General features: G+C 30.6%; 4 protein-coding genes across 5 annotated transcripts; 1 reads left to right on the top strand and 3 right to left on the bottom strand.

Moving 5' to 3' along the window:
- Positions 1-2,332: 2,332 nt before the first annotated feature.
- LOC100813911 (uncharacterized) lies at positions 2,333-4,938 on the bottom strand. Its single transcript, XM_003534183.5, has 6 exons — positions 4,600-4,938; positions 4,298-4,361; positions 4,083-4,218; positions 3,537-3,858; positions 3,116-3,244; positions 2,333-3,004 (listed from the first exon to the last, which is right to left on the bottom strand). Exons 1-6 carry the CDS (start codon positions 4,682-4,684, stop codon positions 2,553-2,555), a joined length of 1,188 nt encoding a protein of 395 aa, XP_003534231.1. The 5' UTR covers positions 4,685-4,938; the 3' UTR covers positions 2,333-2,552.
- Positions 4,939-8,458: 3,520 nt separating this feature from the next.
- On the bottom strand, positions 8,459-9,662 carry LOC102659381 (uncharacterized). The gene is made up of 2 exons (XM_006587483.4): positions 9,236-9,662; positions 8,459-9,010 (listed from the first exon to the last, which is right to left on the bottom strand). The coding sequence occupies exons 1-2, from the start codon at positions 9,592-9,594 to the stop codon at positions 8,527-8,529; spliced, it is 843 nt and encodes a 280-aa protein (XP_006587546.1). The 5' UTR covers positions 9,595-9,662; the 3' UTR covers positions 8,459-8,526.
- Positions 9,663-15,774: 6,112 nt separating this feature from the next.
- On the top strand, positions 15,775-20,680 carry LOC100813372 (O-acyltransferase WSD1). 2 transcript variants are annotated; one of them, XM_014762287.3, is made up of 7 exons: positions 15,775-16,136; positions 17,711-18,283; positions 19,013-19,079; positions 19,220-19,326; positions 19,750-19,959; positions 20,136-20,273; positions 20,427-20,680. In XM_014762287.3, the coding sequence occupies exons 1-7, from the start codon at positions 15,957-15,959 to the stop codon at positions 20,589-20,591; spliced, it is 1,440 nt and encodes a 479-aa protein (XP_014617773.1). In that variant the 5' UTR covers positions 15,775-15,956; the 3' UTR covers positions 20,592-20,680. The 2 variants fall into 2 exon arrangements, with proteins under 2 accessions (XP_014617773.1, XP_006587545.1); XM_006587482.4 differs by having other exon boundaries at positions 19,217-19,326.
- A 2,953-nt stretch (positions 20,681-23,633) lies between these two features.
- On the bottom strand, positions 23,634-27,461 carry LOC100812840 (plant intracellular Ras-group-related LRR protein 4). Its single transcript, XM_006587481.4, has 5 exons — positions 27,013-27,461; positions 26,137-26,810; positions 24,865-25,781; positions 24,157-24,354; positions 23,634-23,867 (listed from the first exon to the last, which is right to left on the bottom strand). The coding sequence occupies exons 2-4, from the start codon at positions 26,720-26,722 to the stop codon at positions 24,202-24,204; spliced, it is 1,656 nt and encodes a 551-aa protein (XP_006587544.1). The 5' UTR covers positions 26,723-26,810; positions 27,013-27,461; the 3' UTR covers positions 23,634-23,867; positions 24,157-24,201.
- Between the last annotated feature and the right edge of the window lie 532 nt (positions 27,462-27,993).

The following is a 27,993-nucleotide window of genomic DNA, read 5'->3' as shown; positions in this document are numbered from 1 at the left end:
AGAATAACGTCAATCAATTCAGTCAAAAGGACTTTTGAATTAATGATCAAAGTTCAAAGGTGCATTTGCTAGCATTCAGAGCCAACCACCACCATTAGTTTATCAAGCAACCTTCTGCGAGAAGCTTAATTAATTTCCACTACGAGTGGAACTCAAGTGCATCTTCATTAAACAAAGTGTTCAACAAAAGAAAATACCCAAAATGAACGGTGCATGAAAGGTTAATTAAAAGAGAGAGAAGACAAATGAGGGACATAAAGGAAATACAAAATGCTTATTTTAAGGAGTTTAGAAGAATTTTTTTTAATAACAATAAAAGTAGAGATGCCCTTTGGCTACATGGTCCCTTTCTTGCATCTATCCCAATTCCCATTCCAATATACTTCAGATTTTTCCTAATGGAAGGACTATAGGAGTTCCACACCGTTTAATGCTTACAAAAAGGTGATAAAGTAAACGATGGCATATCTTTTAACACTTTGTGTTTGAGTAGGATATATTGTTGTGAGGTCCCACACACCATTAATCTTCCTAGGTTATCTTTTATTCTCCTCTCATATCCGGCTTTAGTGTGAACACCTCACCACAAAGTTGAAAGTTGCGACTCGAAAAAGCAATACACCATATTTTTCACAGATCCTCAAGATACACTATTAGAAATACAACATGATTGCCAAAAGATTATTACATCCATATATTTATTCCACTACATGTACAATATATTGTTTGTTTTCACTTTTCAATTAACCTAGTTGGGGACTCAGCAACTAGTCGCTAACTAGCCTATACCTTTTCCTACTTTTTCAACGCCTTTTTCACTAGTCGGTGGCTAATCACAACATGACATATCAGCAGTCAACTTGTTCGCTCGCTCGCATGCTACACGTATTTTCTCCCGCGACTCTAAAAAGTACGGATGCATATGAACTTTGACACTACCTTACGGTTCTTAATTTCTTATCCTTCATTAGCACCCAACTTGAGAACCGGGAGCATTTGGTTGGATTTTTTTTGTTTTTGTGCTTATAAAGGTAATCATATTTTTATTTATTTTAATAAGTAAATTAAACAAAAAGTTATCTAGAAAAGGGTTTTTTTTTCAAGCTTGATTTGCTATACCTTGCACTCAAAGCAATAGATAGTTAAACTCACATTTGATAACAATTCATTGTTAATTTTTTTAAAAAATTTATTTGGGTAAAATATGTTTTGATTCCTCTAAAAATTACTAAAATTTGATTTTAGTCTCTCTAATTTTTTTATCTGTTTTTTTGTCCTTTTAATTTTAAAATGTTTGTTTTTTGTCTCTCTAACTTTTAAAAAAAATATATTTGGATAGAATATGTTTTGGTTCCTCTAAAAATTAGGAAAGTTTGATTTTAGTCTATAATTTTTTTTATGTTTTTCTGTCCTTTTAATTTTAAAATGTTTATTTTTCGTCTCTCTAAATTTGAAATGTTTATCACTTTTGGTCTTTAAGTATTACATCATGTTATTAGAATTTATCTTAGATTAATTAAACGGGATCACTCATCATGTTATTCACACATCAAATACAAAGTGTTGTGCGTGAGAAGTGTATTGAAAAAAAATCTAAGTCCTACATCGATTAGAAATAATATCAAGATAGAGTATATTAGAGCATTTTTAATAGGGATTATTGAGCTCAAAAATCCATGTTCACTAAATCTACTATTATTCTTACTCAAAAGTTCTTCATGCTAAAAATTGGATTCCAAGAGAACTTTTAAGAACTTCACTTTTATAAAAAAAAATATTATTTTATAATATCATTTGAGAGAAAAAAGATATTCTGTTTTTTGTTTCTGTACAAGTAAGATCCAAGAACCCAAATTCGGTTTTACCACTAGAGCAAAAATGACAAAAATTCTTGTATCTTAGGTGGTATTATGAGACCCAGAAAAAGTGATCAAAGAACCCAAAATGAGTTCTTCCATGAGGGTTAAATTAGACCTAAACTCACTAACAATTATAATAAAAAAAAAAAAGGTAATATGAGGATATTACAAACTATGGGGTTGCAGGAAGTAATAGCCCACCTTCTTTGCCTTTCAAAACGAAAAACAGCTCGCCTTGTTTATTCATTAGACACTAGTCAATACGAACATCTCAAAATGGGCCATTCAAGTTAAAAGTCTAATATAACATATATTCATTGTTATTGACTTATTGTTTAATTTTTCAAATAACATTGCAGCAAGTAACAACTACTGCCTGCCACAGTTTTTCAAAACACCATGTAAATTACCATGAAATTTTGAAGAAAAACAAAATGTTCTGCTCCATAAGATACGGACTATTAAACAGTGTATGACAAAAACAGGAGTAATTAAACTTAAATCATGATCAGCAGTGACCAGAGTAGCATAAACGGCAGAAACATGAAGGAACCCCTGATCCTTGTGCAAACAGAGATTGTTCGTCTCCTTCCATGTGATGGCTCATAACAAAATTACCAACAATGGCATTCATCTATGATCTATCTATCCTTACAGCTATAACAGAATCATTGAGCTAACATCCAACATCTACTAAATTTCCTCTTCATCACTCTCTCCCCCAAATATGGAAGCCATTTTCATGGCTAGCTTTGCAGCCATATCCCTTCTTTGAAAATCGGGCATCAATCTTAAGCCTGCACGCATATTCCCAATCTCAGACATTAACTGTTCCAAATCCTCTAATTCGAGACATTTAGCCTCGTTTTCCTTCCCATCGCCTTTGGAATCCATGATATTGTGCACCACATCCTTGTCACTCTCATCCTGAATTGTAGGGCTTGAGGTTGTGGGATGAGACTCTTTATCAGATTTAATTTCATCCTCATGTTGACCATCTGTGCCAGGATTGTTTTGAGGAGCTGATCCCCCTGCACCTAAGGACGATGCAGAAACCCATCCTTGTTCACTTTCATCCCAATCGGCTGAGCCAGCTGATAAGACTTCATACTCTTGTTCATAATCAGATTCTTCTGAAGATAACTCTGAGGGGGAGAGGGGGAAGGATAAACCAAAATCAGTACTTGCACTTATTCTATGTTGACAAAAGCAGCAAGAGCATGCTCCAAAGAAGGAAAATTGAAGAGGTAAAATACCTTCTTTCTCAGGAAATGATGGTTGATTTATCCTATCGCCAGATTTCAATACCATTCCAGGCCACATATGAGCAGAAAGTGCACCGTAGAGACGCTCAACTCCTTGTAAATCACCATCTATGGACAAGCCTGTAAAATAATTGTGTGAAAATCATATATCTGAAAATAATTTTCCAATGTTCATCATTATATCCTTAAGTTTTGGTAAGCAGAAAAAGTTTGAATATGGTGTGTTTACAGTTATCTACCATTAATCATCTTTCAAATAATTACTTGTCATCGAACCCAGCTCTCTCTCATTAATAATGTATTAGAATTATGACTCATCTACATCTAAAATTGTGCATTAGCCAAAGCAAAAATCAGACTTATGTACAATATGTTATAAACCAGCTAATTACAATGGAAAGTGAAGTTTTACATTTGTCAAAATCAGCATTTGAACCACATGCCTCAATGAACTCAATATTGTGATCAGTGCACCATTCCAAGCAGGATCTTCTGATGTCCCATGACGGTTCTTCATCCCCCAATAAACTGGTTCCCTCCAATTCAGATATTCCATACTCTTCTGAATAAAGATCTGCAGCAGAGTCTTCAAGTTTCAGCAACCGTCTTCTGTATTCAGCATGGGCTGGGTGACCAGTAACCAGGTCCACTTTGTTTCCAATACACAGCAATATCTCAAAGTTCTGAATATCAGTGTGGGATACCCATTCTCGAAGTGCTGCTAGGGAGGATGGCTGGTACATAAACGAAAAAAAAAATTAAAAAAATTAAAGATGCATAAAATGTATTTGTCACTCAAGGCACATAGAAGACAAGAAAAAATAGTTAAAGAACAATTCTTCTGCACATGAAAATCAAAACAATAAGCAGTGAATATAAAACCTCCATCAAGGATTAAATAACTACCAACAAAAACAGAACAAATCAAAGGAGAGTCAAGTCAGGCGAAGGAACTAACTTCATTCATGTCAAAAACCATCACCAGCGCAGTCATTCGTCGAAATACGGGCACGTTAGCAGCAGAAAAATCGTCATTGAGATGAGCCATCCAGATAGAAACATCAGCAGTGTAGTACTTATTGTTAATAGTCCACCTGTTCATTCCACATTCAAATGGGAATTCAAAAAATGATTCATAATAAGCAAGGATAAAACAATTGAAAGTGAACATACCCATGGACATTCACTTGAGAAGCCGAATCAAAAGCAGCACCTTCAACATCAACAGAGGTCAATCCTACACTCGACATCAGCCAAATCAAATTCCAGTTCCAGCATACCAAAGAATTAAAAATTGCATCAACACATTAATGCTAGAGCATCTAGGTCAAAATCCAAAACATAAAACCCATCACACACCATTGAAAAAAGATACATAGTATAAGCTCGAATTACGCCAAAGATGTGATTTTACAACAGTTATAAGATATAAACCTAAAATTAAAGCTTAGGGAGAATAAGTGAGAAAGAGTTACGAGATAGGAGAGTGCGTTTGCCGACGTTAGAGGATCCAATTAAGAAGATTCCGGGTCGGTTCAGCAGATCCGTTTGCGATTCCATGAGAGAAGTTTCGGCTCTCACTCGGCGTCTGCGGTTTTTCTCTTCTTCCTCAACTCGTTCATGTCATCCATGAAGCGTGCGTGCGTGCGAGACACCGAAACTTTAATTCATTTAGATTATCAGAGCCATTTTGTATGATCCAACGGCTGAACCTCCACTTACGGGAGAGAGAGGTATAGAGGATCTCGTTCTCGTCTTCTTCGCTAGGGTTCTCCTACGCTAGCCGCACGCAAGTCATGGTGTGCGCACTATCCAATCCATTCAATTAAAAGAATGTTAAAATATATTTTTCTTGTTTAGTAAAGTTTAAATTTAGTTCATGCAAATAAATTTGTTCATTTTTCATCATCAGAAAATTATAATGTTATTTTTTCCCCTAAAATTAGGTTTGTTTGTATTCGAATCTAGCTGGTGTTGTTTTTTATTTTAAATTTTAAAATGTGATTTATGCGATTAAAACTTGTCATAAATTATAAAAAAAAAACTTAAAAAATCACAAAAATACAGCCTGTCGTCACAAACTGCAAGAAATATAATAATACAAGAGTCAAATTCAAAAAATCGAATCAGAATCAAATGCAAGAATATAATTTTTTGCCTTTATACTTAAGCTTCTAGTCTTTTAGAGAAACTATATGAGAGCTTGTACAAATTAGTTAACGATTACCTAATCGATAACTCATTTTAGTAAATAAAGAATCTCATTATATGCATACTTAATTTGTGTATTTAAATCACATAATAATTATCAATTTTTTCTTTCTTTTATTGTTTTTTTGTGTCAAAACAATAGGAATTTAACTTCTTTTGAGTTTTTATCCAATAGATACTAAAGTTAGTAAATTTATAGTTTTTTTGGTTTTATACTTTTTATGGAGATACAATAGGAGGCATGAAGATGATTTAAGAACTGGAGTATCACTCTCAGTGAGCGCATCAGGACCATCGAGCTCAAGAAGCTCGCTTAGCGTAATAAGTCACATTGGAAGCCAGTTGTCACGTGCAAGTGCACTAAGCATGCACCCTGCGGCTTAACGCGTGGTCACTTAAGCCAGCTGGACATGTTTGCGTCACGCTCAACGCGTCCATCTCGTTTAGCGCACAGTCAATGTTGAAAAACATAATTGTGTTGTGTTTTAAGGGGGAGGGGAAATAGGGAACTTGAAGCATATTCTATTCAGCATAAGAGAGTCAGGCTAGGGCACGAAGAAGAGAGAGAACCTACTCATCTCAGAGCTCATTCATCTCCATTCTCTTCCATTCCTTTTGCCTATTTTTGTATTTATAAGTCTCTTATGATAATGGGAGGTTAAACCACTCATTGTTGGAATCTCAACAACCAAACACTTTTGATGTAATGATTCCAACTATTTGTTTAATGTTATTTCGATATTATTGTCTCTTTTATGTGTTTATTATCATGTTTATGGTTTGATCACTCATGCTCATATAGTGTCATAGGATTTAGGCATTGAAAAATGTTTATTTCCTAAGAATTTGAAAAGAACATCTAGGTAATCTATCTCTAGGATAAAATGGTATTATTTAGCTTAAATTATGCATTTCTACTCATAATGCAAATTGTCTAACGTAGCTCTTAAGGGATTAGGATTGAAATTAGGTAACTTAGGCTCTCTCACGTGTGGAATCATGGCTAAAATAGGTTAGTGGATGTAGGTAATAATTGGAATAACATTAAATAAAAAAAAATCTTCAACAATGCATTACGAGAAGTTCTAGTAGGTTGATCCCCCCAACATGCCCATAATTCTGCATCAACCGTCACTTCACTGCTCTGAGTGTTTGTTTTCTCATCCTTGCACATGCTTTGCTCTGTAGTTCAATTTACATCAAATTTATATTTATGCGCCATCACTTGAAAAATATTCAATTCAATTAATTAATTTCTTAAAATTGAACATATACAAACTTTGACTACAGTCAAAATTCTTGTGAACTCGACACTTGGTCTTACCATTTTAAAATACTACTTGGAAGAATTGATACACTTTTCAATGAGTTAACACTTATCCAAACAAACATTTTATCTTCCTCTTCGCCAACTATACTAACGTTGATAATGTCATCAAAGTAGCCAATTTCAATTGCAAATGGATGGTGGCTTGTAGGAATTCCAGTGTCTCTTCCATTCTCAACGTCAAACATTTCATTTACTTGAAACTAAAACACTTTACTCTCTTTCACCTCACAACGCAATTCGAGCCATGTCCCAAATAATGGAGCCATTAATGGCATTAACAACAACCATGAAATCGTGGAGCCACGACGAGGCACTCAATCAAGCGCACTTACTATAATCAAACCATTGTCGAAGGACCATCACAATGAGGTGGATGGGCATAAGTGAACCATTCAAATGTCAGAGCCCTACCTCCACCAGAATCGACATCACTCTAGTAAGCTACTCCATCGTTTCCAACTAGTCAACCAAAACTCCACAAGCCGCTCAACCTCCACCCACTGTCAAAGATGTTATTGCTTGTGTTTTCCTCATAATTTTGGTTTGAATCTGCGTTTAATAAAAGAATTATGTGTGGATGGAACAAAATGGGGGAAAATGATAAGCCCAACCATTAGGGCCATTAATGTAGTCAAATTGCCCAACCAATCCTGCATAAGAAATGCAACAATGGTGATGCACACAACTCCTATTCCTTTAGCACATTAGTTCATATGGACACTCCACCCATCTTTTTATTATAAATCACTCTCTCAACAATGGATTCAACAAATACACACTCACCAAAGTGGTGTCGCTCTACTGTAAAAAAAATTTAGAGGTCAATGAGCCAATGGATCTCATCATTGAGGAAGGTGGTTGCAGCGGTGTGAAGGTCAAGTTGCTATGAAGGTGTCAAAACTTATACCTAGATTTAGAGAGAAAGGGGGTGTGTAATGGGAAGGATATGAGAGAGAAAGATAAGGAAGGAGATAGAAAAAAGTAACAACATAATTACTATAATAACATAAAATAAATGTACCAAAAGACAAGATATTGGTTTTGTTGTCTAAAATATTTGATATAAGATGCTAACATATTCCAACTGAAAATAAGGTGAGAGTATGTTATCCCTATAATATATATATACACACACACACATACATGTATATGTATATGTATTTATGTATTCTTAGTTTAAGCATTATGATATTACTTAGTTAAGTATTCCATCTTTAACTGTCTAGACATCAATTTCCCTTTATTCTTTTTTATGATTCTACGCTTGTAACATTTATAACTCCTACAATATGAAGTTAAATATTGAGATGAATTTTTTTGAATTTGATGAAAATATACCAAAAATTGCCTTATGTGTTTTTAACCTCAATCTCCATAAATAATATTAATGATGAAGTGCAAAAAGGTCAACAATTTCATTCATCCTATCTACCTAGATGTTGTAATCAACAATTTATATGCTTGAGGTTCAATTAAAACTTTGTATTCGGTGTTTTTCTTTATCCAAGAACTCACTATAGTATAAACTTCTACACAATCAAATAACAATTTAACAATCTAATGATAACATAACTCATTCCATAAAACAAGAATGTATATCATTAGACTGAAGAACTTTGATGTCGTACAAGAAAAATCACAATTGCTAATCATTTTTCAAAACCATAATTAAACCACAGGAGGTACAAGGAAGAGAAAACGATGACAATCTTTTGTGATAAAAGATAACCTTGATAACATAAACACACTTTAACACCAGAAAAAACAACGAAAAAAAGTTATTGAGTCGCATATAACAATGGCACAATCACACCTAAATTTCTTTATTTGCCAATGAAAATATGCTACACATATTTGAGTCTCAGTTGTTTCGACCCAGGCGCAACTCCAAATCAATTTCTTTGTTATCATTAGCAATGGCATGCATGGAAGTGCCTGCAGTTGCACCACTTGTATGAGTTTGGAACCCATACGCTATGGTGTTGGTGTTGGTGCTGGTGCTAGCTTCTCCATATTGTGGAACCAAGGGAAAAGGAACATTCATTGGGACAGGTGTGAAGAGTTGTTGTGATTGGTTAACAATCATAGACATGGAGTTTGAGGCTGATGGATCCACCATAGGGTTTAAATTCCTTGACATGGGGTAAGGTGCAAAGTAGGTTGGGTTCTTGCTACTATAGCCATATGAGTATGTTGGTGGTGGTGGGTTTACTGATTGCTGTAGGTTCTTGAAGAAGATAATAGCATAACTCTGGACTTGTTGAGGAGTCTTGTTGCATACAAATTCTTCTGCAATTTTGGCCCAATCCCCTTTTCCATACTTAATTAGCCCCTTCACAAATAACCTATAATCAAAATGCAACATATTAGTGTCCTAGCAAAACGAAAATAAGTAATAAATAGTAAAATAAAAACCCTCTTGATGACCTATGAAGTTTTAATTTCATTTCCCATTATTTTTTACCAAAAAATTGAAAGAGTAATAGGAATGAAAGTGCAATTAAAGAGAATAAGAAAAAACAAAGAATGATAATATAAAATTAATTAGATTAAGGTTGAAGGACACAAACTCATGCTCTCCCTGAGTCCAAGACTCATAGAGACAAGGCTCTTTCAGCCTCGCTCCATGTGAAACCAGGTTTGTGTTTGACCCAGTTATTGGATCAAGTATGGTAACATCCCCACCCTGCATAACCGATGGGAACCTATTAACAATCTGAGAGGGCCCATAAGTTTGTCTTGGAATTGGGCATAGAGTAGTTTGTTGTTGATTGGTTTGGCTTAGGTTGGGATTTGTGTCGGCCATTATTGGTAAAGGAGCATGCTCAAATTGAATTCGCTTATTGGAAGTAAGGGTTACGGATTCATTCAATGACTTGGATGGTGATGATGGAGGAGAGTTTGTCAGATCAATGATTTCAAGCACCATTATTAAGCAAAAGTGAGAGAGTGAAAAGGACGAGCCGAAGGTGGAAGGGAATACAAAGAGAAAGACTATTGAAACTACACTCAAGTTGTGATGTGAAAGATGCAATTGCTTGCGGCTTGATTTATAGTACTCAATGGATATGCTTCATTTACCAAAATGCCCTTAGAAAATGTTGTCGTATATAATAATTTCATTAACATTTTAAACTTTATGTTTTTAATATATGCTCCCTGAATCTATCATATATACTCTTGCTACCCCCACATAATTTAATATCTTTTAGTCCTTAAACATTTTAAATTTTATGTTTTTAGTCCTTAAACTTTTTTTATATGTTTTGAGTCCTTTCATTTTTTTTTGTTCTTACTTTTAGTCCCTTTATTTTTTTTCCCGTCCATACTTTTACTTCTTAAAAAATGATTAAAAGAAAGGATGAAAAGAATTTTAAGGACTAAAAGTAAGGACAAAAGAAAAATTCACGGACTAAAAACAAAAATCTAAAAAAGTTTAAGGACTAAGAAGATAGTTTACCCTAATAAAAATTATATACAAAGAAGAGAATATGTTATATTATCGAGTTTACTACCTCACTTTTATTAACTCAAGCCTATTTATTAATTAAAGGATTCATTTAGTGGTCTGCATAGGATACAATATAATTATTTTATGATTTTATAATAATTTGTTTGGTACAATAAAAAAATATAATTAATTTTTTGTCTATCTTATCTTGTTGGTCAAGTAATATCTTTATCTTTGTAGAATATTTGGGTTAAGAAGCAATATATGATAATGAGTATCAAAAGATGTAGAATATTTGTGTAAGGATGTATGTTTTCTTCAAATGAGAATGAAAATAATCAATCTCATCTCTTAAAATTAAATAAGAATCAAAAGACACCCTTAAAAATTCACTTAGCTAGTAGTGATAATGATGGGTTACCACCATCATTATTGTCATGACTATTGACACCACTATTATCGTTATCACCACTGTCGCATGGGGATGACGGTGGTGATAATAATAATAATAAGAGTTAATTAAGTTTTTAATTCTTATTTTTTAAAAAATTAATTTTTAGTACTTAAACAAATGTTTGACTAGTTAAGATTCCTTGTCTTCTTTTGGTTAAGGCTTATAGTCCTCGAACAAAAGTTTCGTTAAGAGACTGAAAACCAATTTTTTAAAAAGTTTAAGGACTATGATTGGTCAAATTTTTGTTTAGACACTAAAAATCATAATGGAAAAAGTTGAGAGACCCCGACTAATCAAACTTTTTTTCAAGGACTAAAAATTGAATTTAAAAAAAGTTACAGGACTAAAAACTTAATTAACGTTAATAACAAAAAGATTTAAATTAATATGAAAGTAGAGTCCTAATAATGGCTCTCCTTGGCATTTATTTTTAATACCTGAAACTTGAGTTGTTTTACTAATTTCTTTATTAAAAAACTTCATAATTATTTAAAAATATTTCTACAATTTGAATCCAATTATATTTTTAAATCTTGAAAATTATCAAACAAAATAAAGAATCACATGCTAATACGTATATAAGGGACAAATCAAATGAGAATTTTTGGTTATTTTGAGGAATTAGAATATAATTTGTGTTGTACAATGATACATGAATTTTCATGATTAAAAGTTAATTGTCAAATAATTTGATGTGTTCAAAGTTGACCAAAAATGTCAACAATGTTTGTATTTAACAATTGAGTGCACTTTCATACATTGACTTTTTGAGCAAAATACAGTACTTTTATACAAGATTGGTTTATTTTTAGCTAACTTCTATCATTTGAGGAGTCAAAATTAAATGATATTTTTATATCATATAATTTTAGAGATATTTTTGCAATTTTCATTATGTAAAGATCATTTTTGGTTTTTTTCATTTATTGTATTTCAAATTTTCTTGTTTATATTTACCTAAGCCACAATCACATATTTGTCAAGAAAAACATAAGTTGGTATGTCATCATCAAGTCTCATATTAGTAAAATTTATAATTTTAAAAAAATACTACAAGAGGAATTAAAATTATATAATTATAATATTTAAAAGACATAATTTGCGTAATTAGAATTTAGAGATAAATTTTTTATAATTGTAATATTTGTAGGACTTAAAGTGCAAAGACAGTTTAGTTTAGAGTTGTATAAGTGAAAAATAACTTATAAGGGAAGTATTAAAATATTTTACCACTTATTTTTTCTTATTGGTTAAAAACTTTCTCCCATATATTTGGGTAATTCAAAATCATTTATGTTAATAGGCATTAAGAGATAAATAACTTAATGTGGGATAGATTTAGAAGTGGGCCTTTCTCCACACTCATTTTGTTAAAGGTTGTTGGGGTTTATAAATAGTTGATATGTCAAATTATCTATCACTTAATGATTTATTTGAATATCCTAAATAATTTATTTTGATGATGTTATATATATATATATATATATATATATATATATATATATATATATATATATATATATTCACCCATTATTTGAGTTTCTACAATGTCTTATTTCATTAATTCCATCTTTATTCATGGGTTTTTCCTATCTTTAGAATGGTTCCTAAACTATTATCCCCTATCATAGGAGTGGGAGCAAAATATGTCATATAAGAATTGACTTTTTATTTATAAACAGAAATTTTATAAAACATGTAAATTATTTTTAAAAATAAAATATTAAAAAATTTAATAACTAAATATATAAATTAACAATTTGTTATTTTTAGTTTTACTAAAAAAATTATAAAACATATTTTCAAATAGAAATTTTGTATGTAGTTTAATTATAACACTAATTAATAGTACTCCGGACCAAAATATCATAAAAAAAAAATTATCTTAATTAACAAATTTGATTAACGTCATTTAATTTCATCAAAGAGGTTTAACTCAATTAGTTGAACATAATATGTGAGTGTTATAAGCTTCTAATGATATATTCAATTTCTACAGATAAAAAAATATTTTTTTTTCTAAAGTGTTCTACATTGGAACTAGAATTAAAATTGATTGTGAATATTTTTGGAATGATATCATTAAATAGAGTCAAATTAGTTAAAATTTATTTATATTTGAGTCTAAATATTTTTTTGCTTATATTTATGTCTAAATAGAGTAAAATTTATCATATTATTAATATTAAATAAAATATATTTTTTTGGATTAATAAACATTTATTAAATATAAGAAAGATGATGTAATTATTATAAATTTAATACCTAATAAATTGTTTATTTGTATTCAATGTCATTAAAGTATTGTTTATATATATTGTCGTTCAAATTTGAGTAATTTTTTTTCAGCCTTAAAAAAAATTTTAGACCCTAAAATTTTCAAAAAGCTACTTTGAACCACAAATATTTTTTTTTAAAAATGATATATAGCAATTTCAAACTACAAAAATATTTTTCTTGTATGGTCTTTTTTCACATATTCACCCGATTTTAAAGAAAAATAAAAATATGAATATGAAATTTTTGTGATTTTTTTTATATATTCTCATGATTTAAAAGTATTAAAAACTATTCTAAATAAATTAAACTTAAAAAATATTCCTAACGATATAAAAGTGACATCGTAGTATCAATACAAAGAATGAGAGAGACTAAAAATTAATTTTCAAAAATTTGAGAGACTAATAACAATAAATTTTTTTGAAGGACTAAAATATCAATTACCCAAATTTGAAGGACTAAAAACATATTTAACCTTATATATATATATATATATATATATATATATATATATATATTAATATTATTCAAATTTAAAATATTTAATATTGCATTTAATGAAATAATTACTATACACTTTAATATGTTTTATATTTAATGTAGTATTTATTGTATAATTTAATATATTATATTTACTACACATAATATATTTAAATTTATTACTATTATTAAATATTATACATATTAATGTTGCATTTAATGTAGTAGTTACAATAGAATTAAATAATGTACTAATACATTATATTTAATGTATTTTTTGCTATAAAATTTAATGTTATATTAATTATAATGTTTATATTATATTTATTACAAAAAATATATATCAATTTAATAATATTATTAAATATTATATATATATATATATGTATATATTTAATGTTGCATTTAATGTTTTATATACTATAAAATTCAAATACATAGTCAATAAGTCATTGAAGAATTTAATATAATATTTTATATTATTTTTATTACATATAATTAATACTGTATTTAATGTTTTATTTAATTTAGTACTTTTTATAAAATTAAATATAAAATATTTATGTTATATTGAAAACACTATATATATATTATTTAAATTTAGTATTTTTTTTATTAATGTTGCATTTAATGTAATAGTTACAATAGAATTTCATATAGTATGTACTAATACATAATATCTAATGAATTTTTTTGTAGATTTTTTTTGGTAATTTATTTTTGTGGAATTTAATATAGTATTTAATACTTTCTTTGATTTTATTTATAATCCTACAAAATCTATTGTATTTAAGTCTCAAATATAAGTACATTTTAACTATTTTTGTCTTATTTAATGAGTCTATATTTAAAATATTTTTATTTAATAGTAAATTTATGTTTGATGAGCTACAATCAAATGTAATTTAGAAAAAAACTTAATTGAGATTCATATAAGTTTTTATCTTAATCATCGATTCATCAAAGGAAAGAGCCCCCGGATAATTTAGAATTCGCAGAAAATAAAGTCTGACAAAAAATTGTTTTTATTAAGGGTTAAATTCGAGCAGTATCGGAAGGATAATCATATAATTTAATAAATTTAAATAATTTTATTAATAAATATGAAAATGCTCTTTATGTTATAAATAAGACAAAATGGAGTATATTATATTAATTAAAATGTTTATATTATATTTTTTTTATTTGTGAGTTATGTTTATATTTTATTTTTAACGCACAAAATTTATATATATATATATATATATATATATATATATATATATATATATATATATATATATATATATTCAATGTTGTATTTAATCTATAATATATATACATATACAGATCTTCCAAAAAAAAATACGGGGACGGATTCCCTCTTCCCTCAAGATCTTTTGTATTCATGAGAAAAATAAATAAATTAATATTAATAGAGAAAAATAATAACAAAAATAGAAAATTGAGTTAATGATTGTTTAGTTTTCTTCTAGTAGTAAATTTTACCTACAGTATTACACATAAATTTAACAAAAAATATTTTGTAAAATTTTTTGTTTATCAAATATTTATTTATTATAAGTGAAATTAGGAGTAATTAAATAATTGTATAGAAAAAATTCCTGACAAGTGTTAAGGGATGCAGGTGGGCGGTGGCATTTAATTGTAAGCTCTCTCCTTTCCCAACTCCCACCCTTAATTTCTTTCCCCCAACCCTCTCATCTCATCTTTTTTTATCGTTTAGCTAGCTTTCCTTTAGAGAGCCAGACATGGCAGCGATGAGTCACATGGACATTAAACCAAAACCTTTCTAACTTTCACGGTCTCTTTTGGAAGATAAAATCTAAGAATAATTTTTTTTAATCCCTGGTAGAGATCAAGGATGTTCCAATTCGATGGGTTAGATATTAATTTCATTGGTTGTATGTAAATTATTGTTGTCAACCTGATTTTTGCGCAAGATAGGAATTGAAATTATTTTTTTTATTAAATAAATCACTTATTTATGTCAACAAAACGAGATTTAAAAATAAATTTAAACATTTGTTACGATTTTTTTTAATTCTTATTTATTAGGATTTTTTGTTTTCATATAGAAATGATTTTGTTCTAAACAGCATATGATAAATGTAATCATATGTTTTGGTGTAATCATATCATAAAATTAACACAATAGTATAAAATTAATTGCATTTATATGAGTGAAAACAGCATGTCTATTTAACAATGAATTGGAGACACATGTGCATAAGATAAAAAAATTAATATCTTTTGGTGGAAATAATTAAAAGATTTAGTTTACTAGGATCTTTCTTTTTGGACCAAATTCCGTCAGTACTTATTTATTATTATAAAAAAATTAAGTACTTTTCAAGTTTTAAAATATTAAAAAGATATTTGAATAAAATATTATAAGAGACTGATATAAAAATTTACAATAGATCGTATAACACTTTTAATAAGCTCAAGAAAACAAAATGCAAAATTATTCAAAAAGCCGCCACCATTTGACTTTGAAATGCCCATATCCTCACAAATTTATTAACTTTGGTGGTTTTGATTACATTATAAACCACCCTACCCTGCCCCTTGTGAGAACACAGCAAACAATCTTTGCATCTTGAATGAAAAAAAGGGAGCAACTATGGCATCCAGAGAAAGAGAGGGTGAACCACTGAGTCCAACAGGGAAGCTGTTCCATGAGCCATCTTTAAACTGTTATGTGATTGCCATCATGGGTTGCAAGACAAGCATCAATCCTCAAGTCATTCGAGAAGGTTTATGTCAAACACTGCTCAAGCATCCCAGGTTCACCAGCAAACTGGTCAGTTACTATTACTCTCTACCTTATCCTTTCGTTTGAAAACACTGTTTGATTATTAGAATTGTGCATAATTTTCTAAAAAGAAAAAAAGTATCTTCAATCAATAGAGTTTAAACAAGACTTGAGTTGCTATAAACTTTTGATATTTATCTTTAATTTTTATAAATAAATAAAAATATATTTGGAATCTATGCATGACCTGGAAATTTTACTTGGGATAGACCGTAGACCTGGTAGTTGTAATATGAGCTGGATATTTAAATTTCCTATTTCCAAATTACTTTATATATCTTACTTAAATAAATAATTTTGTCACCAACTTTCTATAAAATCTATCAACGAATAATTATTCATATTACTTAACACTCAGTAATAATAGCATAGAAATACCTGTACCAAAAACAAATAATTGTAACCTAAAAAAACAAAACTAAAAAAAAATAGAAGACCAATTCAGTACTAAGAATATTGACAGCTGTACGAGACATTATGTTTTTTGTTAGGTCTCTTTTTTTCGCTTTAAAGGAGACCAATTCAGTATATTGACAGCTGTACGAGACATAAAAAATCAACATCCTCGTGTCGATCACTCAAGACGATGACATAATTGTTTTGGCCCATCACTGCCAAATTATACAATGACTTTTTCCAAGATGAAGACTTAATTAATACATGTCACTAGTTTTTCAAAACCCGTGCCCGGAACATTTTAGATGTTAATTTATCCTAATATTACCTTTTAAAATGTTAAAAAATTGTGTTAGGAAATTGAATTTGTTTATCATATAAGTCTTCTCAACTTAAATGTTTAAATTGCACAATATAAGGTTTCAGTTTTGTCAAACCTTAAAGCAAAAAATAAAGAATTCTTCTATATGACTTATCTAGTCCCATATTAATTAATAAATAGATTTTGTTAACCACTACACAAAACAATAAGTCAATGCAAATTCTCTACCGTCTACGCAGCCATCTTATTCCAACCTGTCTTTGACTTTGACTGAGTTAAAATTGAGGTTCAAATATGAAATTCTCCGATTCCTCACTATTTCTAAACCTGCCCGTGTGTGAGCGCGCGTGTAGTGTGTAAATTAACTATGTTAATAGTTAAGTAATTTAAATTATAATAATAATTAAATAAAATATAGTTTTAATTTTTTTATTTTACTTAACACCCAAATTTGGTTCTCTTATAAAAAATAAAGACATTTAATTCTTGATTTGTCAAATAAATTTTTTTAATTTAATCATTAATTTCAAGATATTCACCGTTAATAAAAAAATGTTAACCATTAAATAACTGATGTGACACTATAATGTTGGTTTTTTCAATTAAATCCTTAGGTAATTTAAAGATTTTTTTATTAATTAATAATGTTTAATTAACTTATCATTAAATTAAATTCTTAGGTAGTTAAAATTACAACATGAAGATAAAATCATTGAATAAGTTGAGACCTACAAATTTTTTGTGATCTTTGATTTAATCCGAACTTAAAAGCACATTTCATTCATGTCTAATTCAATTACTATTCACTTGTTGAGATCTTGGATTTATTCTTATGGGTGTTCAGGTTAAGAAGGGAAGGAAAACGAAATGGATCCCAACAAAAGTTGACTTAGACAACCATATCATAGTTCCTGAAATAGATTCCAACTTAGAGTACCCAGATAGATTTGTGGAAGACTATGTCTCCCATTTCACCAAAACTCCACTAGACCAATCCAAGCCACTATGGGAACTACACCTCCTCAACATCAAAACCTCGGACGCAGAAGCTGTTAGCGTATTTCGGATTCATCATTCCATAGGCGATGGTGCCTCTCTCATATCACTCCTTCTTGCTGCCACTCGCAAAACTTCTGACCCTAATGCGTTGCCAACTGTGCCAATCCCAAAGAAAGACACCTCACATCAACGCTCATCAAGCCCATTCCGGTGGCTCTTCGTAATTTGGTGGGCACTACTTCTCATTTGGCACACTTTCGTGGATATGTTGTTGTTTACTTTCACCATTTTCTTCATCAAAGACACACCAACTCCTCTCAAAGCTGGTGCGCTAGGGGTTGAACTACATAACAAGCGCATTGTCCATCGCACAGTTAGTATGGATGATATCAAGCTCGTGAAGAATGAAATGAAAACGGTAACTAATTCTCTTCTCTTCCTTTTTTCTTTGGTTGCGTTTGTTTTAAAGAATAAAAAATCAAGGCCTGATCACATTTTTTTGGTTCTTGGGTATCATAATTGGCATGGGCAATCTTGGTCCCTCATGTTCTAACTGTGCAAATTAGGTTATCTAGATATAACAATTAGGCAGTTTTGATCCTTTGTTAGTCTTCCTCAAATATTTAACAGATTTTAATAATGAAATACTAAACGTTGACGTGTCAATAATGTGACCACTAACATGTTACATTACATATATGCTTACATGACTTAATGACACTTTTAATTTGTTTGATATGAGAATTGTAGAATATTAAAAGTGTAATTAAGTTATCCTAACTTATGTGTATATATAAGACAACGCTAAGATTAAAATAGTATAATAGTACTGATACTTGAAATCCTAATTTGCACATATTTGCGATACTTAATTAAAAGAACAAAAAAATGTAATTAAACCTATAAATTATTCCCAACATAATGAACTTGGAGATATCAAATTCTTATGTTTGAAGGTATAAAAGCTTCTTTTGGCATGAAACTTAAACGGTCTTTGAGAACAAAACATATTATTTCAAATCTTTTCTTCTTTTAATGTATTTACATGTATAAAAGAGTGTGATTATACACAAAACACTACCTGGAGAAAAAAAAGACAATACATTGTGTTTTAATTATTATGTTTTGGTTAAATGTTGATAATTAGACAATCAATGATGTTTTATTGGGAGTAACACAAGCCGCTCTCACTCGCTACTTGAATCGAGCATATGGTAAGGTTTTATTTTGTTGCAATTCATCTTTCTCGAACTTCATACCATTAACCATAGTGCTGCAAATTATTTGTACCTAAAAAAAGAATATGAATTATCAGTTGTTTTCGTTAACGCTTTGTTACTCGATCTCAAAGCAGATGTAGGCGCAAATAGCAACGGTGTGAAACAGAGATCTAGTGTCCTCAAGAAGATTCGCCTTAGGGCATCAATTCTTGTTAACATTAGACCTGTTGGTGGAATACAGGTACATGATGTGGTTATCGAATTAAGATCCACTTGTTTTTTTTTTCTTTTCTATATACCATATAGAAACTACATATTCAAAACTGCATAAAAATATATTTCAGATAAATAATAGTTTATATCCTGACATTATAGAGAGTCTTTCATAACTCAATGTCTATCTATTATGAACTATTTTTTGTTATTATGTAATTAAATAATTTCCTTGTTACAAATTTTATGATTCTTTTTTGATATATTGCTCTATCATTTCATCAAATGATATTATATATATTTGTAAATATTTCATAGTTGATAAGTTGTTAAGTTGTCCTCTATTTTTTTAATTTCTCATGATTAATTTTTATTTTCATTGGAAAAAAAAGTTCTAACTAATTGATTATTACCTTGCGCTGCTTATTATATCAAACATTATTTTAATTAGGAACTAGCAGATATGATGGCAGAGAAATCAAAAGTCAAATGGGGTAATTGCATGGGATACATCATCCTCCCTTTCTCTATTGTTTTGTATAAAGATCCATTGGAATATGTACGTCATGCTAAGGCCACAATAGACCGAAAGAAGCACTCATTAGAAGCAATTTGCTCTTATGCTTGTGCAAAGCTGGTACTCAATTTATTAGGTGTAAAGGTAATTGGTTATTGTCATGAGTTTTTGTATAGCTTTCTATTAGTATTTCATTTACAACCATAAACAAGTAGGATCTATAAAGAATTGTTTTCACGATACACTTCTTTAGAGTAAGCTTGCATTGATAAAGTAACTGATATCACTTAATATATTTTTCATCTTGTGTAAAATTGTAGGTTGCTGCTGCCATAACACGAAGAGTTCTCTTTAACACTACTGTAGCCTTCTCCAATGTGCCTGGTCCTGTGGAAGAAATTAGCTTCTATGGTCATCCCGTGGCATACATTGCTCCTAGTGTATATGGACACCCACTTGTAAGTATTGAATCATTCATAATTACTGGTAGTGCCACCATGCATGATTAATAAATAGCTCTAGAGTTGATGGAGGAAAAAGATATAAAAGGTACTCTACTTAGCATAGAACATTAAATTAATGCACACTTTTTTTTTTTATTTCTTTGGCAGGCACTGACCATCCATTTTCAAAGCTATGCTAACAACATGACCATTTCTCTAGCAGTGGACCCACTTGTTATTTCGGATCCTTACCTTCTTTGTGATGATTTAGAACAATCACTCAAACTCATTCGTGATGCTATTCAGAAAAAGCACACTGTCGATGCTGTCTAATAGTATATGGTCTAATTATGAGATTTTAGGAAATTGGACAACTACTGATTATTTTTCATTTGAAATGCAATTTATATGAATTTTTTAAACTTATAATTGGTGTATCATAATATTCGTAAACTTATAGAAAAAATAAGGATAATATGTAATTTTGATTTTCTTATTTTATTTTATCCTCAATTTAGATCCTTTTATTAAAAATAGAGATATTTATTTTTTTAATTTTTAAAAATAAAAAAATTTGATCCTACCGTCCAATTAATGCTTTGATCATTAAGTTTTTAACTTTGACGTCCAACTAACATAGTTTATCTTATGTGACATTTGATTATTAGTTTTTTTTATTTGATGGTCATATCCTATTAGAAAAAAAAATTAGAAAAAATAATAAATAATTTATATTTTTAAATAATTATTTATTAAATTTAATTATCTAGTATTAATAAAAAATTGAAAAAATATAATTGCTATACTGACATGCTATTTAAGGCTAGCTCAAAGTTAATAACTTAATATAATTGACACATTGATTTAGATGATAAGATCAAATTTCTTGATGTTTTTAAATCAGGAGATTAAATGTCTTTATTTTTTTAATAAGACCAACAGAAATTGTGAACTAAAAAAAATAAAAAAAACCAAAATTGTATTTTAGTAAGAAAAATAATAAAGCATATTTCATGACATTCACTCTTAATTAGGGTTAATCTAATCGACCTAAAACTAGAGAAAGACTAAAATATATATTTTTGTCTTCATAAATAGAAAAATATTCAAAAATTTTCATTATAAATTTTTAATATTTTTTTTGTTATTTTACTTCGATCACCTACGCTAAACACTTTTTAGAATAACTTGATGAGAACTTATCATTGAGAAGCCGATTTTCCTTCTTAGTATAATATACATTTGACATTATTTTAGAATCGTATTCAACTAGCTAGCCAATCCAATTGACTGATTTTCTTGCCACAATAACGTTTAAACGAATATTAGATCATTATACTCTTCTTTTCAAAGGAGAAAAGTATAGAAAGTTCCTGAAATGGTGTGAATCTTCCACCAACAAAATTTTAAACTCATAATTTTTAGGGAATCAAAAGCCATATTAAACTTGAAAATATTTCAATGGTAATATCCTTCTTTCCATATATGCTCCTTGTGATGACAATTATATAAAGTATTATTGCAGTTTTTGCTTCCGAACCTAGCTGCAGCTTTTACTTTAATATATTAAATAAATATTTTTTGCCCCCATAAAAAATAGATGTTATCCTCACAAGATAAATTTTTTAAAAAGATGAATATAAATAATTATAAAAGATAAAAGAAACAATACATTAATAATAATTTTATGTACTTTATCCTCTTAAATTTTAATTTTTTATTATCATTTTTAATAAAACTTATATAATTTTTTATTTTAAAAAATATTAACTATTTTTATCCTCAAAAAAAAAAAATCTAAATCCACTACTAATATCATATTTACAACACTCATATAAAAGTAATACATTTCTTAGCATTGCATGGCCCCCACACAGTTTCCAAATATTTTTCTGTCATCAGTCCCGTGACAAACGAGAGAAATTTTCTTGATTCTCGTGATTCGCTCCATTCCTTTTCTCTTCTTCCTCATTTCTGCCATAACAAACACAATGTTAAGCTTCTCTCTTATTTCACAGAAATGTAAGAGCAACTCTATTAAGTTGTGAGATTCTCTTTTATACATATATATATATATATATATATATATATATATATATATATATATTTATTTATAACATTTCACATTTTCTAATGTCAGGTCACATTTCCTACTCTAGGCAGCCCAATCAATTTTTTGCTAAAACAAAAAAATTCATTGAAGTTTTTTAAATTAATGGATCCCACATTTATTTTATTCCAAGCAATTATTATAATAATGTGTTTTACACAGGACCCACAATTTGGAGATGAGAAACGGTTGCTATGAAGAGCGGCCAAAAGCTTAGGTTGACCACACACACAATTCCTCTCTAATGGTGCAAATTTTAATTTTGGGTTGCTAATAGTGTTGATATGATATCAGGAGAGTAACTAATTACTATTGGAGTTGCTCTAAGGAGATAAAGTTTCTTTTTTCTGAGTTGATAAAGAAAGTGTTAATACATCAAGTTCATGATGTTGCTATTAAATCCTCAATTAAACATATTCTCTTTATCAATGAAATCCTGTGGATAAACACATCATATTTCTATTTGATTAAAAGGAGACTCATATATTATTGGGCACAATCCAAGATTACGCTCCATATATTAATATCATTAATTTCATCTTGTTGAACTCTACATTTTAAGAATCGTTAATCAAGCTTAGAACCTGTGGTGAAACATATAAAACTTGTAGCATATAGGAGTAGGCTAAAATGGATCAAAATTATTGACTTTTTTTCTTCTTAAAGAATAAAGAAAGACTTCTTTAGATTGTTGTACTTCAACAATTCAATTGTATTTTTTTCAAACACGTAAACATAAAAAAATAACATTGAAAAGGTAATCTAAGGTGATAATAATTATGCAGATAGTAATGTATTTCACTCGTTTCCATAATTAAATCTTTCGAGTAGATTCAATTTCGGGCGATAGTTTATGTATTTAACTTAGTTCTACAGCTAAGATTTCAGCCGAAGGATTATATTTCTAACTACCACCGATATATTTATTTTGAGAAAGTGCTATCTGTTTTTATCGTTAACCACAAAAATACCATCTTCTTTTTATTTTAAAATTTTATATAAAATACAAAAATTAATAAATAATTATTTACAATTTTTAATAATATTTTTTTTAAAATAAGATGATGAACCTCGGCAAGAAAATTCGGGAAATTTTTTTTAATAGTTTTATATTGAATTAGCAACAGTAAAAAAGTAAATGGGATATCAATCATGAATTCATGATGCCTTCCTCTAAAAAATGGAATATTAAATTCTATTGAAAACTGAAGTTGTACTGTGACAGGAAGATATACATACAATTGAGTGGAAGTAGACTTAAATGGTTGGATCATGAATGTACACTTGTTTCTATTTTCAAGATACCAGAAATACAAATGAAAAAATTAAGTTCTAGAAAGGAGAAAAAAATATTGAATAGGGAATCTACAGTATGTGACTCAAAGTTAGCAAATTCCAACAGCCAAGGAAGATTCCCATGCCAATTCATTCTGTCGTAATGTTGACCAGAGACTGACAGACATATCTTTGTCCTTTTTTACATAAACAAATGCATCTCACTGTCATAAACACACAACATTAGCCAGCAAAGCATGATTTGGTACCCAATTACCAATTACCAATAACCAACTATTATAAAAGTATGCAATGCATTCACTCTATGCCACTACTTGCTCTAATGGAATCTAGCCTTGCCACAAGTGCTGATTCTAGGTCAATTAAGGCCACCAAAGCTACTGGTGATTGGTGAACTATGAAACCTACAATTATTTCATAATCAATACCCAACTCCCATGTGTGCATTACAAGCATTGACCAATGACCAGGAAAATTAACTCAACCACTTACTCATGGAATCTTTTGCTTGCCAGGAATGGCTTTGGTTGAATTTAATCAGGTTTTAACAAAATCAACGCCGTCACGCTTCCTTTTGTTTGACTTTGAAAAGAAGCACATATGATGAGCCCAACCCTTTTTCTTCTTAATAAGTGGCTGCGATTTAACATCCTTCTTCTCAACAAGATCAGCCATGTACTTGACAACAGCCTGCGATGCACCATGACTTGAAACATGAGATTCAGATAATAGAAAGATCTTTATTACAGCTAGAGCGACAAGAACTAAAAGATAAAAGAAAAAAAAACGGAGAGTTTGATTTAAGAAAATATTTCCTGTTTTCATTTTTTATTTTCAGATAATTCCGTAGTGAAAATAAAAAATAAAAATAATTTTCAATAATTTTTTAAAACACAGATAATAAGTAAAAAAAAAGGTGATATTTTTGTAATTAAAGAAAAATAATAATAAATGAAATCCTGCCAGTCCACTTTAGTTCTTCATAACTGATAAGCATTGATTTTCAAAATCAAGGACTAAACTGAAATTTTGGTAATTGGTAAAATCATACTATTATGACTGGCGCAAACAATATCAGAAATTAGGGTGAGGCATAAACTTAGTGAGTATCTGTTTTCTTGTTGAACTAAAAACAGTGTTTATAAATAGCAATCAAAACACCCTAAACCAATGGTTAAATCGAGAAAGAGAGTTAGTTACCTGTGCTCCCTTTTCAGCTACATGTCTTGGAGGGATTTCAAGAGGATTCTCTTCCACTTTCAGGACCCGTAACCGAGTGAGCATCCCAAAAGAGTCAGGAAGGACACGAATCTGATTGTTGCTGATATCCAACTCCTCAAGCATTTCAAGGTTCCCAATGGACCTCGGCAAGGATCGCATGTCAGCAAAGTTGTTCCCTATGTTCATCTTCACAAGCGAGGTAGCAAAACACAGGCTCTCAGGCACGTACTCAAGCTCATTGAAACTCACATTCAGCTCCTTCAAGTTCGACAGAGACGACATCGTCGTAGGTAGCTGTTTAACATTGTTGTACCTCACAGACAATACCTCAAGACTCTCAATCTTCCCCACAGCCTCAGGCAGGGCCTTGAGCCTGTTATAATCTGCACAAAGCTCCTTAAGTGCAACACAACGACCAATTGAATGCGGAATTTCTTCTATGTCATTTGTCTCCACATTCAGTATTTTTAGGCTTACAAGAGACCCTATGGCATCAGGAAGCACTGAAAGCTGGTTGGAGCTCAAATCAAGTTCCTCAAGATGCACCAATCTGCCCAAAGAAGCAGGTAATGATGATAACTGGTTTCCCCCAACGTTGAGATACACGAGACTTAAGAGATCCCCAACACACTCTGGAAGCTCCGCGATCTTATTCGAATGCAAATCCAAACTTGTCAAGGAAGAAAGGCTTCCGATCGTGGAAGGTAGAACCATAATTCGATTCTCAGATAAATCCAATTTGATCAAACTAGATAACTTCCCTATCGAATCAGGAAGCCAATCAACTTGGTCCATCAACTTGTTCTGTAGTATGAGTTCGCGTGTACCTTTCTTCGCAGAAACTTCAATTAAGCTAGCCAGTTTTATCAAACTCAACTTATCACCACTCTGTTCACCTACAAAATTAAAACCCAATTTTAGAATAAGCTATTGAAGTTATCCAAAAGGAACAAAACTTACATGCAGTATCTTAAGTGTTTTTTTGGTGTTATTCTTCAACTAGAATTGAAGTTTTACCTTAATAACTTATATTTATCTTTAATACAAACATTTATTGTGCAAATTATTGAGATGAAACTTCAATTAGAGTTGAAAAATAATACATCAAAAACATCTAAAAAAATAATGATGATCTTATATTGATCAGTTACCTAGTAACTTATGCTTATTTTTAATGCAAACATTTAGTATATATAAAAGAAACCGCATCTAAGTTTTGTCCAAAATAGAAACTAGAGAAAAACCAGATACCTGAAGTGGACGCTGGTATTAGCGAGGAATCGAGTATCGGCGGTTTGGATGAGACACTGGGCCCAATTGTATACCCATCAGAGTAGAAATTGGGTTTGGTCTTATTCATATAACTATCATCTCTCGTGAACAATATCTCCGAACTCTTCACAGGCTCTTTCTTGAACGCAGAAACAGAAGCAGTGGAAAAAGAAGTTTCCCGTTTAGAAACTGAGTTCTTCGAACCAGAGGAGCGCGCGGAGACGCAATTGGAAGCTCTCTGGATCAATTCGTCGAACAGCACGTGGACGTTTTCGAGATCGAGGAGTTTGAGCGCCTCACGCCTCTGCTCCTTGCTCTGGAATAGTACCACATTCTTCTGCATCTCCTGCAACACCGCGAAGAGCTCCTCCGGCACGTGCGGGCCCTTGCGCTCCCTTGCACGTGCCACGGCCTCGAGCTTCGCCTGGTCCTCACGCTCCACGTTCTCGACTAGAGTCCTCGCCGCCTCCACTTCCTCGATTCCCGGCCGAGCCGGTAGCGACCGGTGCAGCCTCATTATCTCCTCCACTGTTTCGTCCACGGATCGCGCCGGTAACAGGTCCATTCTCGGTCACGCTCGAGACCATACAACACCAACAACACCTTCAAATTGGAAGCGTAACTCAATTTTGCTTCGTCGAGTTTCTAGAAAACTAGAAAGAAAAAAAATATTGTATTAGTATATAATAATAAACGGCTAATTGATACTTCAGAGTTCACACGCTACCCACCAACGAAACTGAGAACACGAAAACAATGACTGAAAATTAAAAATGATTTTTAGGAATAAAGAAGTAATTTAAAAAAAAGTGGTGGTGTTGTTAGAAAGGGTTCAAGTTCAAGTTCAAGTTCAACCTTTGTTGTTGTTGTTGTTCAGTTTGGGTTTTCTAAATCGGGGAGGAGTGAGGAATTTGCTTTAACTACTACTGACTCCGTGCGGTTGCGTGGTCTTTCTTCGCAGACGACGACAACAACAACAACTCCTTCAATACCTTCTTGTTTTCTCTTGAAAATTAAAGAAGGCATAGAATTTTTTAATTTTTTTTTGTAGTGAATGGATGGTGATGAGATTCACAAAAAAAAAAAAAAAAACAAGGATGGTGATGATAGTATTTTAAGGGCGACACTGGGTGTATTAAATTGAAAGGGGGGCAGCGTTTGAGTTAGTGAGCAGTTTTGTTAGAGAAAGGAGAGGGGGGGAAAATGGAGCAAGGAAAAGTTGGGTGGAAAATTCAAATAAATAGCGTGAAATCGAATAGGAACGATGCCGGTTATATGATATAGACAAACATCAACTGCTCTACTCTTTCACTGGTTTGATTGTCTCCCTTTTTTTGTTTTGTCTTGGAAGAATGATAAACCAATGTGTTTTTATATTGATTATAAGAATACAGTATTTATTTATTTTTATCTTTAGGAATTGAATACCATATCAAAGGGTTATATTTTACTTAACCAAGTTGATTAGAATGCATGTTTGAAGTCACTGGACATAGTGAAAATTAATCATGGCTAGAGCCACGACAACACGTACATTACTATTTCTCAAAATTTATGATGACACCATGAATTTTTCTCTAAAAAAACTAATTCTTAGCCGCATCCAAACACACATTAAGTAAATGGGTATGCAGAATACGATCTGATCTTCGAGTTAGATTGTAAGTTATTGATGGATTCACAAGTCATCAAATGCGCATACAAAATTTGGTGCTATTTTACTGAAATGCAAGGAGGCTCTTTCTAGTGTTTAAAAATCATTGCGACAGTTTTTTTTTTTTGGAGATAAACAAATTATGTTGTTCATTTTTTTGTTACGACGTCACAACTCTAGGT

The sequence above is a fragment of the Glycine max genome, chromosome 9 (assembly GCF_000004515.6).
Source record: "Glycine max cultivar Williams 82 chromosome 9, Glycine_max_v4.0, whole genome shotgun sequence".
NCBI lineage: Eukaryota > Viridiplantae > Streptophyta > Magnoliopsida > Fabales > Fabaceae > Glycine > Glycine max.
This window is presented reverse-complemented; position numbering and strand designations above follow the sequence as displayed.

What these genes read in the sequence shown, in the direction of transcription:
- LOC100813911 (XM_003534183.5), bottom strand. Translation starts at nt 4,684, where the DNA reads ATGGAATCGCAAACGGATCTGCTGAACCGACCCGGAATCTTCTTAATT. An exon ending in CAAACGCACTCTCCTATCTC is followed by an intron (nt 4,362 to 4,599) that starts GTAACTCTTTCT and finishes TGTCGAGTGTAG; the next exon opens with GATTGACCTCTGTTGATGTT. An exon ending in AAATGCTGATTTTGACAAAT is followed by an intron (nt 3,245 to 3,536) that starts GTAAAACTTCAC and finishes ATTATTTTACAG; the next exon opens with GCTTGTCCATAGATGGTGAT.
- LOC102659381 (XM_006587483.4), bottom strand. Translation starts at nt 9,594, where the DNA reads ATGGTGCTTGAAATCATTGATCTGACAAACTCTCCTCCATCATCACCA. An exon ending in TGGACTCAGGGAGAGCATGA is followed by an intron (nt 9,011 to 9,235) that starts GTTTGTGTCCTT and finishes TTTTGATTATAG; the next exon opens with GTTATTTGTGAAGGGGCTAA.
- LOC100813372 (XM_006587482.4), top strand. Translation starts at nt 15,957, where the DNA reads ATGGCATCCAGAGAAAGAGAGGGTGAACCACTGAGTCCAACAGGGAAG. An exon ending in CTACTTGAATCGAGCATATG is followed by an intron (nt 19,080 to 19,216) that starts GTAAGGTTTTAT and finishes TCGATCTCAAAG; the next exon opens with CAGATGTAGGCGCAAATAGC. An exon ending in GTGTATATGGACACCCACTT is followed by an intron (nt 20,274 to 20,426) that starts GTAAGTATTGAA and finishes TTTCTTTGGCAG; the next exon opens with GCACTGACCATCCATTTTCA.
- LOC100812840 (XM_006587481.4), bottom strand. Translation starts at nt 26,722, where the DNA reads ATGGACCTGTTACCGGCGCGATCCGTGGACGAAACAGTGGAGGAGATA. An exon ending in AATACCAGCGTCCACTTCAG is followed by an intron (nt 25,782 to 26,136) that starts GTATCTGGTTTT and finishes TTAATTTTGTAG; the next exon opens with GTGAACAGAGTGGTGATAAG. An exon ending in TAGCTGAAAAGGGAGCACAG is followed by an intron (nt 24,355 to 24,864) that starts GTAACTAACTCT and finishes GGTGCATCGCAG; the next exon opens with GCTGTTGTCAAGTACATGGC.